This window comes from Anomaloglossus baeobatrachus, chromosome 3, assembly GCF_048569485.1.
Source record: "Anomaloglossus baeobatrachus isolate aAnoBae1 chromosome 3, aAnoBae1.hap1, whole genome shotgun sequence".
Taxonomy (NCBI): Eukaryota; Metazoa; Chordata; class Amphibia; order Anura; family Aromobatidae; genus Anomaloglossus; species Anomaloglossus baeobatrachus.
Window position 1 is genome coordinate 213,065,154 of NC_134355.1, and position 19,898 is coordinate 213,085,051.

Here is a 19,898-nt window from a genome sequence, read left to right on the forward strand (position 1 = left end):
TAGCTGTGTATCTGCTATCACTAATACAGACTATTTTGGGGGGGAGGTAGTGACCTGGGGATTTTTTTCCAACACAGGACATAAACTCTATAAAATATTGTTGTGGCCCATCAGTTTAGTTGTGGGCACCAGGTTACAGAACGCATGGAAAGGTAGAAAGATACAATTCTGATAAGTGGCATGGAGAATCTCAAGTCTTAGAAAAGATTAAAATAATTACATTTATTATTTAGTCTTGAGAAAAGACATCTAAGGGGACCTGATTGACTTACACAAGGATATAAATGGCCCAAAGAAAAATATGTTGAAAATCTGTTACATATAAAATTCCCTCTGAAGACTAGTGTCACTGACTTAGGCGATGTGCGCACGCTGCAGATTTTACCGCGGATTTTACTGTGGATTTGCCGCGGATTTGCTGCAGAAAATGTGTCTAACATTTCTGCAGTCATTCCCCAGCAAAACCTATGGCAGGGGTCTCAAACTCGGCTGGGTGTATGGGCCGCACAGAGGAAAAAAATAAATTGGGGGGCCGCATTCTTTGCAGGACAAAGTGACATTTTTATTGGTACCATATATAATATATTTTATTGTTTTTTACACACCTTGGGATCACTGATTTTGAACATTTTCACTTGTTGATTATAGCAAACGCGCACATTCTTTGTTTAAATATAAACATTTTTTTTTTTTTACATTTTATCCCTTTCTTGTAACTAATAGTCTTACAATTAGCACCATATAGAAATTTTGACCAACATCTTTTAGTAATGTTCCCCATATTGTTGTAACGTGGCCATCCTTGTCCCCTTGTAGTATTGTGCCCCATCCCACAGTAATGTGCTCATCCTTGTCCCCTTGTAGTATTATGCCCCATCCTAGTCCCCATCCCACAGTAATGTGCTCATCTTTATCCCCATCCTAATGTTTCCCATCCTTGTCCCCATTTTGTAGTAATGTGTTCATCCTTGTCCCCATCCTATAGTAATGTCCCCAATCTATAGTAATGTGTCCATCCTTGTCCCCCATCTTATAGTAATGTTCCCCATCCTTGTCCCCTTGTAGCAAGGTCCCCATCCTATAGCAATGTCCCCATTCTATAGTAATGTGCCCATCCTTTAGTAATGTGCCAACCTTGTCCCCACCCTATAGTAATGTCCCCAGCATTATCCCTATTCTATAGTAATGTTTCCCATCCTTGTCCCCTTGTAGTAATGTCCCTATCCTACAGTAATGTGCCCACCTTGTCCCGATCCTGTAGTAATGTCCCCATCCTATAGTACTGTGCCCATCCTAGTCCCCATCCTATAGTACTGTGCTCACCTTGTCTCCTTCCTATAGTACTGTGCCCATCCTAGTCCCTATCCTATAGTAATGTCCCCAGCCTTGTCCCCATTCTATAGTCATGTGCCCATCCTAGTCCCTATCCTATAGTACTGTCCCCATACTATAGTAATAATGTCCCCATCCAATAGTATTGTGCCCAACCTTGTAATGTCCCAATCCTATAATGTCCCCAGCCTTATCCCCATCTCATAGTAATGTGCGCACTTTGTCCCCATCCTATAGTAATGGGTCAGCAGCTCTCCTCACCTTCCACAGAGTCACAGACGCTGGAGTGAAGCTGAGGCGAGTGGTCTGCGGCCCCAGATCCACAGTGATTGGAGAGATCGGTCACAAGGCCGGTCTCTCCAATCAGAGCTGGGGGCAGGTGAAACACAGGTCACCCAGCTCCAGCCAATGATCAGGGCTACAGCTGCACTGATCTTGGCTGGATTTCAATGTTTCAGCGATTTTCAATGGCTGAAACATTAGTGGTTGTGATTGGCTGAGCGGCGTTCGTCAGCCAATCACAGCCTCCGTAGGTCCGGGGAGGAGACACCACCCCTCCTGAGGTCCCCTCCTCCCCGAATCGAAGGTATTTGCAGCAATCGCAGCCTCCGGGGCTGCGATTTCGCCATGACGTACTGGGTACGGCATGGGTCCTTAAGTACCAGGGAGCCATAACGTACCCTGTACATCATAGGTTGCTAAGGGGTTAACGTCCAACACACACACACACACAAAGCATTCTCCTCACCTGTCCCGCGCTCCCTCCGCTGCCTCATCTCTGCTCCGTGCGGCCCCCAGGCCTGTGCCCCTGTTCACTAATGCGGCAGCTGCAGGGGCCGCAGACACTGTCAGTGATTTATGTTAGATGATTGTGTTGCCGGCGCGAGAGCGCAGCGCCAGCAACACATTCATCTGACATACAGTGCACACAGTGGCTGCGGCCCCTGCCGCGATAGTGAACAGGGGCACGGGCCTGGGGGCCGCACGAACTACCCTGAGGGGCCGCATGCGGCCCGCGTGTTTGAGACCCCTGACCTATGGTATAAAAAAAATGCTGTGCGCACACTGCGTCTCTTTGTACCTGCGGATTTACCCGTGGATTTTCTGCTGCGGAATTAATGTGCATGTCACTTCTTTTCCGCAGGTACCTACGTTTTTTGCCATAGATAATGGTAAAAATCCGCAGGGATCAACCTGCGGAAAATCCGCGGCAAATCAGCACAAAACCGCATGCGGATTTCGTTGCGGTCTTGATGCGTTTTTTTAACGCAGGTGTAGGATTTTTTAAGAGGGTCTGGATTTTCCTTAAGAAAAAGTCAATTTCTAGTGCGCACATGGCCTAATGGGAGAAAGGCTCAGACCCAAAATTCAAAAAGCTTTTTTTTCACTATATGAGTTGTGAATCTGTGAAATTGTCTACCTAGGGAGTGCCCTATGTTCCGCCTAAAATGCCATTCTATGGAGCCCTCTGGTCACGCACATGTCATTTTTCCACGTCAAAGAGACGAGTGGTGGTGCATTGAATGGCAACAGAGATTGGCGACAACTAATGGTGCACTTTGTGGCCATTTCTGGGATCCCAGCATATAAGCAGAATGGGGTCTCCTGACCCCTGTAATGCACTGCAGTAGGGGACAGATAAAGTAGGTTGGTATCTGTGTATATCCAGTGCTCACCATAAATGAGTACACCCCCACAGATTTGTCAGAAAACCTTTAGCTTCCTTTCAGAATAAACATTTTCTATGATATACAAAATTGCAAAATACTCCCACAAATGTGGCCATTGATTTTAAACAGGATTTGCTATTTTGCACACTTACTCAAGTAATTTTCCTAACACATTCATTCAAGACCATGTTGAAAAAATGAGTACACCTCAATGCAAGTCTTAATTGCAAAGTGCAAAATTACTGAGGATGCAGTCTAATTATTCATTCATTTCATGCTGTCAATAATGGCACCACATGGAAGAGAAATGTCACAAGATCCGAGAAAGAAAATAATCTCTTTACCCAAGAAAGGTGAATGCTACATGAAGATCAGCAAAACGTTACTTATCAGTCAGAATACTGCAGCAAAAGTAATACAAAAATTGAATAGAGATGGAACTACAATCATCTCACAGAGGAGTGCAAGTCAATCATGGAAGTTATCTTCTAAGTAGAAGCATCTGCTGATGAGAAGTGCTGAAGAAAATGTACATGAAAATTCACTACAGTTAGCTAAAGTAGACAGCTGAACTGGAATGAGTGTTTCTGGTAAATAGTAAAATGCATTGTGCCTACAGTGAAACCTGATGGTGGTAGTGTCCTCATATGGGGTTATATGAGCGCTACAGGTAGGAGCTTCATTTCATTGATGGATACCATGAATTCACAGATGTTCTGCTCTATATTGAAAGAAGAGATGCTACCACCATTCCGTGCCCTTGGTAGACATACACTTTACAACATGACAATAGTCAAAACACACATCTTAGTACATCTTAGATTACTTTTACATTTCTGAAGAAGAACAGGGTGAAAGTGATTCAAGAGGCAAAGTATGTTTCCTGATCTGAACCCAACTGAACACCTATGGGGAATTTTAAAGAGACAAGTTGAGCATCACTCTCCATCTAGCATCCATGCCCTGAAAGAGGTCGCTCTAGAAGAAATGAAAAAAAAACCAAACCAGATATTGCAATATGTCACCAACTTGTTCATTCCATGAATAAGTGATGTCCTTAAAAATCACGAATTACTAAATGTAGTAGTGTCACGCTGCAGTAGGAGACCCTGAAGTTACAAATAATGTAACTTCAGAGTGCAGTTAGCAGGTAAACCACGAGAGGGTAATAGAGTAGTCAGAAAAACGTGTCAGCAGCAGGAGATCTCGTCAATAGGATAGGGATAGACAAATCGTGGTCAGGTAATAGCCGAGGGTCAGAAGCCGAGAAGTCACAGATACAGCCGAAGGGAGAGATAATGTTTGGAGTCAGGAACGTGGATACAGGTAAGATGCTGGGAAGTCCAAGTACAAACAAGGGAGTAGGACAAAGTAGGTCAGGACTGGGATAAGACAGACAGGGAAGGGATACATAATAGACAGGAGCGGGTAGTCAGGGACAAACGGACGAACGGAGGAGGGTACAGGTCAGAACCAGGTAGCAGGACAGATTGGGAAACTCACCAGAGCCAGTAATACACGCTGCAGAGCATAAAATATCACTGGCGCTGAACCGGAGGTGCAGCACCAGGATATATTGTCCTAGAAATCAGAGTGAGGCAGGGAGGAATAAACCCCTGACATGACCAGGCCAGAGCTGGGTGAAGCCACAGCGGCAGATACCGGACTGGATCATGACAGTACCCCCTTCTCAAGGGGGAACCACTGGACCCCCAGGTTTCCCAGGAAACTTTCTATGAAAGGCACGAACCGGTTGATTGGCATGGACTGATCACTCCAGGACCCAAGAAAGATCCTCTGGTCCATAACCCCTCCAATGTACTAAGTACTGAAGATAGCTGCGGACCCTTTGAGAGTCGACAATGTGCTCAACCTCATATTCTGTCTGACCATCAACAGAAACAGGAGGAAGAGGAGGTGGAGACCCAGCAGGGGAGGGAACAAACGATTTGAGAAGAGACTTATGAAACACATTGGGCATGCGAAATGACTGTGCCAAGCACAGACGAAAGATCACAGGTTTGATTGATAACCTCGAAGAACTCGTACAGACCAATAAACTTGACACCCAGCTTAGTGGAGGGAAGTCTCAGACACATGTTTTTGGTAGACAACCACACTTTGTCTCCCACTTGGAAATTAGGTCCTACAGATCATCCCTTATAAGCAAAGCGCTTCTGTGTACTTTGGGTCACCTCAATGTTCCTCTGTACCTCCCTCTAAACCTCCCCCAACCGTTGAAACCCTGAATCAGCCCCCAGGCACCCAGAATGCAGTCAGGAAAATTCACCAAAATGGGGGTGGTAACTGTAATTACATAAAAATGGGGTTGTGCCAGTGGACTGGTTGACCCGGTTATTAACAGCACATTCGGACACTGGCAATGAATAACACCAATCATCCTGCTGAGATGAAGCCAGATCTGGTATAGTGACTGATTGGTTCTCTCCATTTGCCCGTTGGTCTCAGGAAGGTAGGAAGAAGAGAAGGCTAACCGATACCCAATCTCTTGCAAAATGCCCTCCAAAATTTAGAGACGAACTGCACCCCTCTGTCAGACATAATGTTCATAAGAACGCCATGCAGCCGCACAACATGTTCGATAAACAATTTAGACAGTGTGTCTGCATTAGGTAGTCCTGCCAAGGGAACAAAGTGCGCCTGTTTGCTAAATCTGTTCACCACAACTAAAACAACAGTCTTGCCATGGGAAATAGGTAAGTCGGTGATAAAATCCATGGAAAAATGAGTCCAGCGTCTATCCGGAATTGGCAACAGTACCAATTCCCCTGCTGGCCTGTTATGGGAGACTTTAGCACGTGCACATGTATCACAAGGAGACACAAACACGGCAACATCAGAGTCCATGGAGGGCCACCAAAATAACCTGGCAATGGCTTTATGAGTGGCCGAGACACCTGTATGACCACTAAGCGCAGAGTCGTGGAATTCCTGGAGAACCCTTAACCTAAACTGAACAGGAACAAAAGGCTTGGTATCGGGTAATGAAGCAGGAGCAAGTGACTGGGCACCATGGATCTCAGCCTCTAATCCAGAGGATAACCCAGCAACAACCACCCCATGAGGAAGAACGGAGGAAGGAAGTTCGGAAGGTGATATTGGATCCAGGCTGCGAGACAAGACATGGCCTTCACGTTCTTGGAACTGGGCCTAAAAGTGATGGAAAAATGGAAATGTGAAAAAATGACCACCTAGCCTGTCTAGGAGTTACAGGTTTAGGAGACTAAGATAGGTTCTTATGGTCCGTGATCTTATGGTTCTGTGATCCGATGAATAGCCCCCTCCAAAAAGTGCCTCCATTCTTCAAAAGCCAATTTTATGGCCAACAACTCACGATTTCCCACACCATAATTTTTCTCCATAGAAGAAAACATTTTGGAGTAAAATGAACACGGTCTTAAATTGGTTAAAGTATCAAGTCCCTGGGAAAGCACTGCACCCACTGGTTCACAGAGATTGGTCTGAAACAGCACTGGAGCGGTCATAAAACATTTTTTTAACGTCCTAAATGCTTCTACCACCAGAGATGACCAACCTTTAAGATCAGCCCCCTTATGGGTGAGATCAGTGAGTGGCTTGACCATCTGAAAAAAACCCTGATAAATTTTCTGTAATAATTGGCAATACTCATAAAACGCTGCAGGCCCCTGAGGTCTCTGGGTTGTACCCAATTAACAATAGTTTGTACTTTTCCGGGATCCATACAAAACCCATTAGCAGATAAAATAAACCCGAGAAAGAAAATTTCTTGGACACAAAAAGTACATTTCTCAGGTTTTGCAAACAGGGCATTCTCCCATAACCTACTAAATACCACACGTGTATGACCAATGTGAGACTCTTTGTTGGATGAAAAAAATGAGAATATCATCCAAGTATACAACAATAAAACAACCAATGAAATCAGAAAACACATTATTCATGAACTTCTGAAATACCGCAGGCGCGTTAGTAAGACCAAAATGCATGACCCAGTCTGAGGTGAGAGGTTTTCCACTCATCCCCTTAATGGATACGAATGAAGTTATAGGCTCCCCAGAGATCCGACTCAGAGAACCATTTCGCTCCAGATAACTGATTATAAAGATCCGGGATGAGTGGAAGGGAATAGGTATTTCTCACCGTAATTTTATTCAGTTCACGAAAATCAAGGCATGGGCGTAGGCCACCATCTTTTTTCTTAACAAAAAAGAACCCAGCAGCAACAGGCGAGACAGAGAGATATAATCAGAGATATAATTTTTCATGGCAGTGCGTTCTGGGCCAGAAAGATTGTACAAATGGGCCTTGGCAATTTAGCACCCGGAATCAGATTAACAGTACAATTGTAAAGGCAATGTGGAGGCAAAGCCTCAGCCTTTTTTTCCGAAAACACGTCTCCAAAATCCTTTAGGTACTCCGGAATACCCTCCAGATTAGTGGAAGACACTTGAACAGTAAAAAGACAGCCATTAGAATAGTTAGGGCCCCATTTAACAATATCATGAGATTCCAATCAATAACAGGGTTATGTATCTGTAACCAGAGGAAGCCCAATACCGGCAGGTTATCCATAATATGACATGAAATACGTTCTTGATGAAGGGAACCCACTTTGATGAGAAAGTCTTCAGAGATAAATTTAACCACATGTGACAACGGTGTCTTATCAATAGCAATAATGTGAACAGGAGTCTCTAGCCTAACTGTCCCTATCTTAGCTTTAGACACCAGACTAGAGTTAATGAAGTTCATGAAGGATCCACAGTTTACAAAAGCAGAGATTGGAACGCTCTCTCATACAAAGTTCCACCTCCAACAGAATCTTTTGAAATGAGGAAAAGGGTACCTGAGCATCTGGGTAACCTCCTCAACCAACACCCAGACTTAGGTGTTTACTGACGGCTTGTTGGTCGAAGGGCAAGTGGGGCAGTCCTTCCTCCAATGTCCCGGTCCTCCACAATAGAAACATAACCTCCATTCCAGAATCATTCCAGGACACCTCGGTGAACCACTGTCTGAACTCTAAGCAATACAATTCAGCAGTGTGTCAACCTTGGGAGAGACCCATGATCGTGTCCTCAGACACCGTGTACCGGTCTGGTTTGTCATAAATCAGTCCTAGAGTTTCAAGAAACCTATCAACAGATGTATGTTGAGAGACTGTTGGGGGTAATGAGAAGGCCCAAGTCTGAGGACCCTCCCATCCCCAGAGGGTTGGGGTATAAGAGAAAAAGTAATTTACAACTCTCCCTAAAGGTATGAAACTTCTCCTTCTACCCAGAGAATGTATTAGAAAGCCTGACCGTGGGTTCAGGAGAGTGTAAAGAGGTATCAATAGGATCAGGCAACATAATGGCCGCCTGTGCCATGGAACCCTGAAAGGCTCCAACAGCAGCCATAAGCTCCCCCTGGAGTTGATTATGGGAAGTGATCAGGGCCCTATGCTCAACTGACAAATCCTGCATCATCGGAGTCAGATTTGACATCTGAGCAGCAAGGGTACGTAACAGGTCCATAGAGCCAGAAAACGTATGGTCAGTGATAATCTCACACTGCACTAGGAGATGCTGAAGTTACAAGCAATGTAACTTCAGAGTGCAGTTAGCAGGTAAACCACCAGAGGGCAATAGAGTAGTCAGAATACCGGGTCAGCAGCAGGAGATCTCGTCAATAGCATAGGTATAGACACAGATAGATGAACTGAGTAGGGTACGGGTCAGAACCAGGTAGCAGTGTCACGTCTCCACCGGAGTCGACTTCTGCTTCAATCAGCTGTGGGCGGCACTGGGGACGGGGGAGCAACTCCGCTCATCTATTAGGCTGGGTTTCACTAGAACCTGCAGTACCACTGGTTAACTGTGGTTGTGTGTGCCTTCCAGTTGAGTAGCTACCTTTCAGCTGGGGCCAATGGGAAGGCACCCCCCCCCTCTTATGCTTTATCCCTTCTGTTGGCAGGTGCAAGTCCTATAAATCCCTGCTAGTCTCTTGTGCCTTGCTGTTTGTTTGTATTCCGATATATTGACCTTAGCTTGACTACCTGACCACTCTTCTGCCTGTCGTTCCTGTACTTTGCTGCTAGCTCCGTGTTACGGGGGGCTGTCTGATAATAACCGAAAGGAGTATCAGACAGTCAGGGTCCACCGTGCAAAGACTTTGCTGCAGACTATGGCAGAGTGCAATACCTCTGTTAACTCACAGAAGGATATAATAAGTAAGTAAAGCAATTCCTCCCTTACTTGGAGGGTGTGTGGAATGATCTCTGTTAATAATCACAGAGACAAAGGCAATGTGTGCGAAATGGCACCTACCTAGGTCCGCTCTTCTAGTGGTGCAAAAGAGACGAACAGCAGCTTAAGCCGCACAAAGCTCCTACCTGCGTTCGCTCCACTAGTGTGCGAGGACACGAACCACTAGATATGGCACCTGCCTAGGTCCGCTCTTCTAGTGGTGCAAAAGAGACGAACAGCAGCGTAAGCCGCACAAAGCTCCTACCTCTGTTCGCTCCCCTAGTGTGCGAGGATACGAACAACTGCCAGACGCAGTATAAGGAACGTTACCCTAACGGCAACGTCCACCTACGAGTAGAATCACAAGGCCCAGCCAGACCATGTGCCTCAGGCACCTGCCTATGTCCGCTCCCCTAAGAGGTAAGGATACGGACAGCAGCCGAAGCTGTAAGGTATAAGAACGCTACCCTGCCGGTAGCGCTCACCTAGCATAGACAGAGGAATGCCTAGAGGAACGCGCACAGAGCGTCTACTCATATGCATGAACCAAGAGGACTGAGCACCATGCGGCGTGTGTCAGGGTCTTATATAGACTCTGTGCCTCATCCAAGATGGAGGACACCAGAGCCAATCCGCTGCCAGAACGACAGGAGTGACGTCATGCTGGCCTATCACCGAGCAAGACGTCACAAGCACATGACCAGCGACCAATCGGCATAGAAGGTGTCAGAGACATGTGACCTCGTGTCAGCGATGATGTCACCCGCACATGTGCAATGGCTCCAAGATTGGACTTAGTCTCCGGCGCTCGCACATGTGCAGTAGCAAGAAATCTGGACTTAGTCTCCAGCGCTCGCACATGTGCAGTAGCAAGAAATCTGGACTTAGTCTCCAGCGCTCGCACATGTGCAGTAGCAAGAAATCTGGACTTAGTCTCCAGTGCTCGCACATGTGCAGTAGCAAGAAATCTGGACTTAGTCTCCAGTGCTCGCAGCAACCGTAACACTCCGGTTTTGACCCTAAGCTTGTTTACCCGACCACTCTTCTGCCTGCCATTTCTGTACTTCGCTGCTAGTTCCGGTTTTGACCCTTAGCTTGATATCTGACCACTCTCCCGCCTGACGATTTTTGTCCCTGTTCTACCTTCTAGATTTGACCCTGCCGGGTTACTGCTCTTCTCAGGACTGCAATCTTCCGCAGACAGCGATCACCTGGGCCCTGTCTTAATTCCAATCTCTGTATAGGGGTTAAAGGATTGTGGGGTCCAGGTTCCTGCTTTGTGGGCGGTTACCTCTATTCACCTGTTTCACTGATCCTGAGACCGTGGCTCCAGGCAGGCATCTTCCAGCAGGGAAGCAGGACAGATTGGGAAACTCACTAGAGCCAGTAATATATACGCTGCAGAGCATAAACGTTCACTGGCGCTGAACCGGAGGTGCACCACCAGGATATAGTGTCCTGGAAATCAGAGTGAGGCAGAGAGGAATTAACCCCTGACATGACCAGGCTGGAGCTAAGTAAAGCAACAGGGGCGGATACCGGCCTGGAATATGACAGTAGTTTTTGATGTGGGTTTTATTAATTTGTGCATGAAACATTTTGAGTAAAACTGTAGATTTTTATATTGAAGGGTCTATTATTCACTTCACTTTCAATATTCTACTAAACTTAGACTTGTCAACATTTTAGCAATTGTTCTTGTGCTCAGTGAGATATTACTTAAAATCTTAATTTTCAAAGGAGGTGTTCTCATTTATGGTCAGCACAGTACATGGTTATCCTTGTACGTTATGTGAGATTTAGCAGCACACACAATCTATATAGGACAAACCATAAGGCATGGTCTCTTTCTTTACAGAGAGACATACTTTCTCCCAATAGGTCAGAGTCCTGGAAGTAAAACCACCAACTATCAGATATTTATAGTACATACTTTCAAAATGCCAAAAATTTCTCACATGGTTCTACTCCCTTAGATTTTACTGCTACCCTTAAGGTTGCTTTACACTCTGCGACATCGCTAGCGACTGCTAGCGATGTGGAGCGCGATAGCACCCGCCCCCGTCATTCGTGCGACATTTAGTGCTCGCTGCCATAGAGAACATTATCGCTACGGCAGCGTCACACGCACATACCTTGTCAGCGACGACGCTGTGACCGCCGAACAATCCCTCCCTCAAGGGGGAGGTGCGTCCGGCGTCATAGCAACGTCACTGCAGCGTCAACCAGCGGCTGGCCAATAGAAGCGGAGGGGCGGAGATGAGCGGGACATAACATCCCGCCCATCTCCTTCCTTCCGCATTGCCGGTGGACGCAGGTAAGGACATGTTCGTCGTTCCCGCGGTGTCACACATAGCGATGTGTGATGCCGCAGGAACAACGAACAACATCGTACCTGTGGCAGCAGCAGTATTAAGGAAACGATCACCGTATTTGACCGATTTTGCGATCGTTGATCGTCGCTCATTGGTGTCACATGCTGCGATGTAGCTACCAGCGCCGGATGTGCGTTACTAACGACGTGACCGCGACGATATATCGGCAGCGATGTCGCAGCCTGTAAAGCACCCTTTAAGATTGGTTCCCTTAGACAAGAAAAGGATCTGCATCCCTGCAGAATCAGGGCATGTTGTATTTTATTTTTGATCTTCGCCTTATGTAGTGAAAGTCCATGATAAAATTAAAAATATCTCAATTAATTTTTATCGGTCTCCGGTACTCTATATTACATTAAAATAATAACAAAATTAGTCAGTGACATTGCAAAACCAGAAAATGCTGCCATAAAAGGAACTTTGCTATTTTGCTGTTTACAACCACTTCTGTGAATTTGACCTTCTCGGCTGAGCTTCAACAAATAGGTGATGCCTCACAGTTTGAGAAGCACTGCTCTAGATCAGTAAAAGGAAAAAAACATGAGATTAAACAAGCTAGGGGCTCATTTAGGATTCCATTTTTCACATACAAGATCTCAGTGTTTCATGGACAGAAGTTTATGGCTATGGTTCATATATCCATATATATCTTCAGACCAAAATACAAAAACATATATGATTTTGATCTGAGTCTTGAACCCAACTCGACAAAGCATAACTACAAGTTTGTGAAAAATTTGGACCACACCGTGCCACTCGTTTGTGATCTTCATGTTTGTTTGATAGAAGCTTGACAAACATTTAATGATTCAACAAAGAACCTGATGGATCTCTGACGGTAAAAACGTTCACGGTGATCAAGCAATGAAAAAACTCTAATCCAAAACACTGATGAAGATCAGTCAGTTTTTGGGCATACGAGAAAAATGACATGTCTGAATAAGCCCTTAACAGGCACAATATCCACACAAAACCTGTCTTTAATTACTGCACCATATTTATTATGTGCTTTAGACACTTTCTAATCTTTGTTCGACAAGAGGAGTGACTTCAATGAAAAAGGTGTAGATTATCAAAACGTGTGGACTGTCATACAACACCATGTTCCAAAGATGTGCCAAGATTAAAATTTCTGAGCACAAACCAAGCTAACATACAGGTGGTGTAAACTTAGACTAGAAAGCCTAAAAATGAGCCAGATCTGCCAAACAACATGGCCCACTGTGATATATTTGGCACAATTGAATGCTGTCTACTCTAAGTTTGCATTGTCTAAGAATGAAACAGTATCGTCAGTATGCCCCAGTGTTCTAATGTTAACCCTTACCCCTTTCCTTTACTCACATTCTTTCCCAATCCTTGGATGAATTTAATGGACATATCTTTTTTCAACCATACTAAAGATGTATCTGTATTTGAGCAGGCAAAGATTTTTCTATAATAAATTGTCAGTGCTAATAAAGACATTTACTAATAATGGAATTGCTTGGCTTTTCATTTTACAATTACCTTTTTTTTATACTGTTCATGTAGTTATTATCATTGATCAAAGCATGGATGGCTCAAACACCAAAGACTACAAAAGACTCTCACCTCTGTCTTCCATAAATTTGTAAAGTTGCTGTAAAAAGTTGTCATTTTCATCAGGAAATGGTTCCACTTCATCCTATTAAAAAAAATAAATATAAATATAAATATATATATATATATATATATATATATATATATATTGAAAAATATATCCTGCTTCTTATAGCACCAACATAATCTGCAACAATGTATTAATTTTATCATCACAAAATTGCTCTTATATACAGTGGAACCTTGGTTTAAGAGTGACTCGGTTTGAGAGTGTTTTGCAAATCAAGCAAAGATTTTTAAAAATGTGTAAGTTGGTTTAAGTGCAATGCTTTGCAATAAGAGCAAATCCTCACCGTGCACATTTCCGGTTCCATCCTTTCATCGCGCTCGGAGCCGGTCTGGCACGCTCTGTGCAAACCTAATGGAGGTAACTTTCTGTACTTATGTACTGTATACTATTGTACAGTACAGGATATACTGTATATGCTATCAATTTGCATTTTTGGATACAGTACTGTACTGTACTTTCTTTCTGCTAAGCAGTACAGCCCATTGCTTGTACTTTAATCTAATTGCCTGTGCAGTATTCCTACCCCACATTTGGTTTAGTTCTGCCCTTATTTTTAAGGAGAATAGATATGGTTGGGGGGGTTGTGTACTGTACTAGAATAAAGGTTGTCATATTTATCCATTATTTTTTCTCTCTATAGTGTACCTCCTGTACACCAACAATTCTATTATAAGCTAACATGCAGGTTAATTTGTTTTATAGACCGTATCTTCACTGAATACAATTACTTGGTTTAAGATGGTTGATTTCTGTGTGTTTTTACTTATTACGCAATTATGTATTCTACTATGGCTTATCATGTAAGAAACGCCTACATTTATGCACAGTACGCCAATATTTCTGAGGACTATAAAGACCTGATTCTCATTAAAATCATTTGAAATCACATGCCTGTGTATTTTTTTAATTCTCACCGCTACTGTATAAGAATTCCCAGAAGCTTTTAATTGAAGTAAGAGCTACTTTAACACATCTAAATATCCCAACTCTTGACTAGCTGGTAAAGGCCATAAAGATGAAAGAATAATGACACAGCCCCTTCCTCACCTTTCCTAAACCCTACTGAGAACTTGTGAACCCTTCATAACCTGGATATTTTCTGTGAAGAAAAACAATACACCCCTCTGAACAGTATCTGTGTGCTTCAATGTTGACAGACTGACAGAATGGAGAAGATGGAAAAAAAATGTTTTCCATCGTCTCCACATCTGAGAAAATTTGATCGCACTCTGATCAGAGTGTGATTAGTATATTCAGACCGATTTTCTCACATGAGAGAAAATACGGTTGAGTGACCCTAGCCTAACAGATAAAAATAAACAATTGTGATGGGAAAATGTATGTTTATCATTTACTTGCATAACAATTCTGACCACTAGTACTTGCCCACACACATAACTAGTTTAAGAAAGACAAAAACATCACTTTCACTTTCTTAAATATTCATGTTTCTGGTTTATTAACCTATTGGATTGACATAAAGCATAATAAAATCAAGCAATAAAAATTGCCTAATAACTGTGCACACAGTGTAGTTTGGGGTATGCAATCCGGATGACAAATACCCATTAATTGTATGTGTCGTTTGGATGAAAATGTAATAAAACTGCACAGGTGATACCCAACAGCAAAAGATGAGTACCCACTGAATAACACAAAAAGCAGAGGAAAAGCTGAGATTCAGTGGCTGTTTTATGGAAGCACAGCTGTAACCAGGGCGTAACGACTAGGCCTAGGGGTACAGGGGCCCGCCAACCCCTGTGCGTCCTTCAGCTGGATGTGCATCTCAGAGCACACATCCAGCTGAAATGCATTGCAGCCAGTAGCATAGCTACCGGGGAGGCAGAGGGTGCAGTGGCCCCAGGCTCTGTGCTCAGAGAGGGCCCACCTGAAGCTACTGCTACTGTTAACTATATCGGTGTGCGCAGTGCCACTCTAGCTAACTTTTGCGGTAGTGCTGGGAGACACGATCTCCCTGCACTGCCGCTGATAACAGCGTACGTGCAGTACATAAGAGTTCCAGTATGGTGATGTCATCACTAAGCGCCGGGACTCTGATGTCTTGTGCGCGCAATGACAGCGCTGTGATCTGCCCGTGGTGAAGCCATCAGGACCCTGGAGTAGGTGAGTATAGTATATGATTTTTTTTTTAATGCAGTATGGGGCCCAGGCTAAGGCTACAAGACATATATATACTAGGGGCTGCTGATAAATCTTTGGCTTTGTGATATTTTTTTGTTTCTATAGTAACAAATGTTACATCACATAAAAGCCTTGTGTCTAATATGTGTTTTCAAAATTTTGTGTTTGTTGCTCATGGGAACAGTGTTCTACGCATGCGGGAAAAGAAAATGGTGGAGTGTAATGCGATATTCACAGCAAGTGAGAGCAGAGGAGTGATAACATTTCTTTTTTCTGCAAGGAAGATCAATGAAGGATATTCAGTCAAAAGAGTGGAGGCACAACGGTTCTCCTTGTCCAAACAAGTTCAGGGTGCAAAAATCAACTACTAAGGTGATGGCATCTGTGTTCTGGGGTAAGGAGGGTGTGCTGCTAGTGGACTACCTTCAAAAGGGTTCCACCATCAATGCAAGTAGTTATATTGAACTTTTGGACCAATTGAAGGCAGCTCCGAAGGCCAAAAGGTGCGGCAAGCTGTCCAAAGGAAACTTGTTCCTGCAAGACAACGCCTCCGCTCACACTGCACAAGTCACCACGGCAAAACTGGCAGAGCTGTGCTTCCAGCTGGTTGACCACCCACCTTATTCACCAGATCTAGCTCTCTCCGACTATCATCTGTTTACAAACCTGAAAAAACACCTCAAGGGTACCAAATTTCACACCATTTCTGATGCCATGGCTGCTATGGATGCCTGGTTTGAGGCACAACTGAAATCCTTCTTTTTGCTAGGCTTACAATGATGTAAGAAGTGTGTTGACATCAGTGGAGAGTATGTGGATTAAATGTAAAGTTTCATCATCCTATCTCATTTCTTTCTGGGTAAAGCCAAAGACTTATCAGCAGCTCCTCGTATAACAGGATGGGGCCCAGGCTCAGGCTGGGGAACATATACATATACCAGTATGTGGCCAAGGATCAGGCTGGGTTACATATATTACTGTATATGTATATATATATACACACACATACCAGCATGGGGCTCAGGTTCAAGCTGGGGGACATGTGTATATATATGTATATATATATATATATATATATATATATATATGAATTAACACACAAGGTGGACCAGCTGTCCTCCGAGCTCTGGATAGTAAGTGCCTGTTCACTCTGTGTTCCACGGACAAGGACTAGGAACAAGTCCAGCAATGTGGAAAATCAACGTAGAAAGGTCCAGCAGGAATGGAGACTTCAGGTAGTAGTTAAAATCCAAAAATTATTGCAAGTGGATTAAAAATTTCCAGAGTTCAATAACAAGGTGCAGACATCACGCTGAACAGACCACGCGTTTCGGCGGTGACAATATGCCGCCTTCTTCATGGTCTCAAGCTGGTTCTGGAATGCCCAAACATTCTTAAATAAGGAAAACCACTCTCCAAGTGGTAGTGGTAACAGGTGTCAGTAAGCCTATCAATGTTTAACTCTATGCATACCAGAAGCTGCCTGAGAGAACAGACAGAAATGTGAACAGAACTTGCATTAAACAGAATTATCTGACTTAGTATAAAAACAAAAAACACAGATATGTAATTGAGAACAACAATGTTTACATGACAAGGATTGTACAGAAATGTAACAATAATGCACATAATATTAAACTGTTCATTGTACAACCTACATATTGTTTATTGCAAATATCGCAATTAATAAGATAAATGACATTAGCAGTGTTGCAGTTAATGTATCAAAGGATGTCAAAAGTTATTTTATTCTACATGGAGGTGAATGTTTTAGATTTTTTAGCATGTTTACAGCATTTACATACGATAGCCCCACACCCATAAAATACTTTAATTTTTAACCAGTTACTATCCTTAGAATTAGACAGCATAGAATCCCTAAAAAGGCTAGGAGACAGTAATGAGCTTAATGTGGGGGCACGTTTAGGCTATGTGTCCACGGTAGAATGTACCTGCGGATTTTTCTGCATGAAAATCCGCGACTTTCGCGGCAAATCCGCACCCCCGGATTTGCCGCGGATTTGCCGCGGATTTACCGCGGATTTTGATGCAGATTTTTTTTTTTTTTTCCCATTCTATACCCAAAATCCGCACCAAATCTGCAACAAACAACTGACATGCTGCAGATTTTTCCGGATCAAAATCCGCGGCAAATCCGCAGCGGAAAAATCCGCAGCATGGACACAGCATTTCCAAAATGCCATTGAAATGGCTTGGAAGTGCCGCTGCTGCAGATTTTCGGGAAATCCGCGGCAAATCCGCGGCAAATCCGCGGCAAAATCCGCGGTAAATCCGCAGCGTGGGCACATAGCCTTAGCCACAAAGGAGGTGGATTTGTTCTCTATTAATGATTTGAAAGTTTTGTCTTGGTAAAGAACGGGCAGGTATTTTTTGATAATGGAGACAATACTACAATATTGGGGACTATAAGGTGTACTGAATGTAACTTGATCTGAGACGTTACTACTATTCTTATTTTTTTTCCCATTTGAATACAATAAATGGGTTCTATCCATATTGTCCACCAATTTTCTAGCTCTTTCTAAATAATATTTAGGATAGCCTCTTTTGGTCAATCTATTGCAAGCTAAGTCAGCTTCCAATTTGTAAATAGGATTTTGTGTGCTATTTCTTTTTAACCGGATAAGTTCACCAAGGTGAATGCTTTTAATAGTATGTTTAGGATGGTTTGAATTAGCTGTCAAAACACTATTACAATACGTATTTTTTCTGAATGGGGAAATATTTATCAAATGTGTGGTTACATCCCCTGTCAAGGTCAGATCCAGAAAATTGGCCAAACGATTATGAATAGTACTGGTAAATCTGAGGTTATAATCATTATTATCCAAATAATTGAAAAAATTAGTAATGGAGTTGTCTCCCAAGATATCTCTGTCCCAAATAAACACAAAATCGTCTATATATCTTCCTAGCCAGACGATACAATTTTTGAATGGATTAGCTTCAGAAAATAAAAAAGTTTCCTCCCATGTAGCCATAACAATGTTAGCTAAAGACGGGGAAAAGCGTGCTCCCATACTAACGCCCCGTGTTTGTAAAAAAAAAAATCTGTTGTTGAAAGAAAAATAATTGTGTCCAAGCAGAAAATCAATTGCAGAAATAATGAAGTTTTGTATGCTTGGATCGTATGAACTATATTGATGTAGATAATATCTAACACATCTTAAAGCAATATGATGTGGATTTGAAGGATAAAGTCCTACTACATCGCATAATAGCCAAACATAATTATTCTGTCATCGTATTTTCTCCAGGACTCCAATTACGTCTCTGGAGTCTCCAAGAAAACTTGGTGTTAGTGGAACAAGAGGTTTTAAGAAGTGATCAACCCATTCTCCAAGTCTTTCGCTGAAAGAACCTATGCCTGAGACTATAGGTCTCATGGGGGGAGGAAACACCTAAAGCGCTGCGTAATATGTTAGCGCTATATAAAAATAAAGATTTTTTTTATTTTTTATGTACCTTGGGGAATGAGTGGTACACTGGTATAATGGGATTTTCTATATATAGATATTTCATTATTTTATTAGTAATAACTCCCATACCAAAACCCTTATGTAACAAAACGTTCATGTCCATATTGAAATCCAATGTAGGATCCTTTTTTAACTCTACATAGGTGTCTCTGTCCTCCAGATCCTGCAAGTTGAGTTTTTTATACAGACCGGCATTCATGGTAACAACAGCGCCGCCTTTGTCTGCTTGCCGGATGAGGAGGTCAGAATTGTCTTTAAGTTCTGCAATGGACTTCTGCTCAGAGAGGCTGAGATTAAAATCACGACCACTACTTTCAAGATTTTTACTAAGATGTATCAGATCATTCTCTATAGCCTCCTGAAAGAGGTCCAGCGCAGCTAGTCTTTATTTGAACGGATAATAGTCAGAAAAACGCATACAAAAGGTATCATTGAGATTGACAAATTCAGACACGTCGGTTTCACTTTCCAAATGTCTAAGGTTATTCAAAAGTTATTTGTTCATTAAATGAGGTTGCCATTATTCTATTGTATGTATCACTAGAAGAACCAACAATCGGTGGACTAACATGATCGTGAGCCGCTTCAGTATCAAAGTGTACTTATAAAGTCAAGTTGCGAGCGAAGCGGTTCACATCAATAATAGTGTCATACAAATTAAATTTATTAGTAGGTTTATTAGTAAATTTATTAGTAAATTTTTAATCCACTTGCAATAAATTTTGGATTTTAACTACTCCCCGAAGTCTCCATTCCTGCTGGACCTTTCTACATTGATTTTCCATATACAGTCATATGTAAAAGTTTGGGCACCCCTATTAATGTTAATCTTTTTTCTTTATAACAATATGGGTTTTTGCAACAGCTATTTCAGTTTCATATATCTAATAACTGATGGACTGAGTAATATTTCTGGATTGAAATGAGGTTTATTGTACTAACAGAAAATGTGCAATCCGCATTTAAACAAAATTTGACTGGTGCAAAAGTATGGGCAC

The 19,898-nt window shown here is 42.8% G+C and overlaps 1 protein-coding gene across 1 annotated transcript in view; it reads right to left on the minus strand.

The window, feature by feature from the left end:
* Nucleotides 1–19,898, minus strand: part of LOC142296297 (AT-rich interactive domain-containing protein 4B-like) — a 430,400-nt gene that overhangs the window by 134,068 nt on the left and 276,434 nt on the right. Inside the window, exon 12 of the mRNA XM_075339708.1 lies at nt 13,201–13,273. Coding sequence (XP_075195823.1) covers nt 13,201–13,273 — 73 coding nt within the window. The remainder of the gene's footprint in view (nt 1–13,200; nt 13,274–19,898) is intronic.